The sequence below is a fragment of the Pygoscelis adeliae genome, unplaced genomic scaffold, assembly GCF_000699105.1.
Source record: "Pygoscelis adeliae isolate BGI_AS28 unplaced genomic scaffold, ASM69910v1 Scaffold300, whole genome shotgun sequence".
Classification (NCBI taxonomy): domain Eukaryota; kingdom Metazoa; phylum Chordata; class Aves; order Sphenisciformes; family Spheniscidae; genus Pygoscelis; species Pygoscelis adeliae.
In genome coordinates this window covers 1,211,197-1,212,823 of record NW_008824004.1, presented here as the reverse complement: position 1 = coordinate 1,212,823, position 1,627 = coordinate 1,211,197, and the positions used below count along the sequence as shown (strand labels likewise).

Sequence of the window (1,627 nt, the reverse complement as noted above, 5' to 3'; positions counted from 1 at the left end):
AGCCCAGCCGCCGGGCTCGCCGCCTCTCCCCGCCCGAAGCCTGCAAGCAAGGCAGGCGTGCCGGTAAGGCACATCAGGACTTTGCCCGCGGTTGCCGTAGTAACTGACGTGTATTTTCCCCCGCTTGCATATGTGTGTCCCTGGCTGAATTACAGTTTTGCCCCCTACACACGGGAAAGTTAATCTAAACTGTAAAGCGGTTCCTTCCTTCCTCCCTTCGCTGACCTTTAAATGACATTTCCCGTCGCTGGCAGGGCAGATCGCTCGCGCTCTCTTTGCACCCCTTTCTGTATTGGGAAAGGAAATTCCTCAGCTGAGAAAGATGCCTTCAGGTAGGCAGAACGCGAGAAGAGAAGCGCTTGTCACCCCTCCTTCAGGGCTGGGGCCGCTGGGGCCAGGCTGGGGCGCTTCTCCGACGAGCTAGCTGCCTCGCGAAACTTTCGAAACTTCCCGGGGGCGGAGGGGAGGGTGTGTGCCGGCTGAGGGTGCGGGGCGCAGCCGCCTTGGCTTGAAAAGCGGACACGAAAAGGATCGTATAAACTTCACACACGTGAGTATGCACCATCATACGTCAAGGCAAATACATACACATTTTAATCCCTCTTGAAGCTTCCTTTCGCGAGCCTTTAGCGAAGCAAATTGACCTGGGCATTTGCGAAAGCGGTCACCGCGAACTGTGGGGGGGTGCCTTATCGAGCTCCGGTTTGACATCGATTTCCCGGTTAGCGTGTTTTATCCCCTATTTCTATGCCACCAGGTTAAAAGTCACTAGGATGACGGCTGCCTTGGCACCTTCGAGAGCGATGCTGTAAGACTTCGCTGTGATGGTATTTGGAGCAACTTGGGCGCTGGCGGGGGGAAGCGGATGCCATTTCCTACATGTCCTTAAACCATGTGCAGGCAAGAGGAGCCCATGAAATTGGTAACCTGGGTCTGGATGGCATCGTGCAACAAAATGATTGGCGTGCTGCTGGTCTTTTTCCCTGCTCTGCTCCTGGAGATGGACGTGCTGCCCAGGAGCGCCGGGCGGAAGGTGCTTCTCTCCGCAGCCTCCTCGCAGCGGTCGGTGGCTCGGATGGACGGGGATGTCATCATCGGGGCCCTCTTCTCTGTCCATCACCAGCCGCCGGCTGAGAAAGTGCCCGAGAGGAAGTGCGGGGAAATCCGGGAGCAATACGGCATCCAGAGAGTCGAAGCCATGTTTCACACTTTGGATAAAATTAACGCCGACCCGGTCCTGCTACCTAACATCACCCTGGGCAGCGAGATCCGAGACTCCTGCTGGCACTCCTCGGTGGCCCTGGAGCAGAGCATCGAGTTCATACGGGACTCCCTCATCTCCATCAGGGACGACAGGGACGGAGGCGCCCGCTGCGTTTCCGACTCGCAGCCCCAGCCCCAGACCAGAGTGAAAAAGCCCATCGCGGGGGTGATCGGCCCCGGCTCCAGCTCGGTTGCTATCCAAGTCCAAAATCTGCTCCAGCTCTTCGACATCCCCCAGATCGCTTACTCCGCCACCAGCATCGACCTGAGCGACAAAACGCTGTACAAATACTTCCTCAGGGTGGTCCCCTCCGACACGCTGCAAGCCAGGGCCATGCTCGACATCGTCAAGCGCTACAACTGG

General features: G+C 57.8%; 1 protein-coding gene across 3 annotated transcripts in view; it reads left to right on the top strand.

Annotated features, from left to right (window-relative positions):
- Window positions 1-892: 892 nt before the first annotated feature.
- Window positions 893-1,627, top strand: part of GRM1 (glutamate receptor, metabotropic 1) — a 202,331-nt gene continuing 201,596 nt past the window's right edge. For 2 of the 3 annotated variants that reach the window (XM_009325404.1, XM_009325412.1), the window contains exon 1: window positions 956-1,627. In XM_009325404.1, the coding sequence (XP_009323679.1) occupies window positions 956-1,627 (672 nt within the window). The other variant, XM_009325395.1, reaches the window with a different exon arrangement.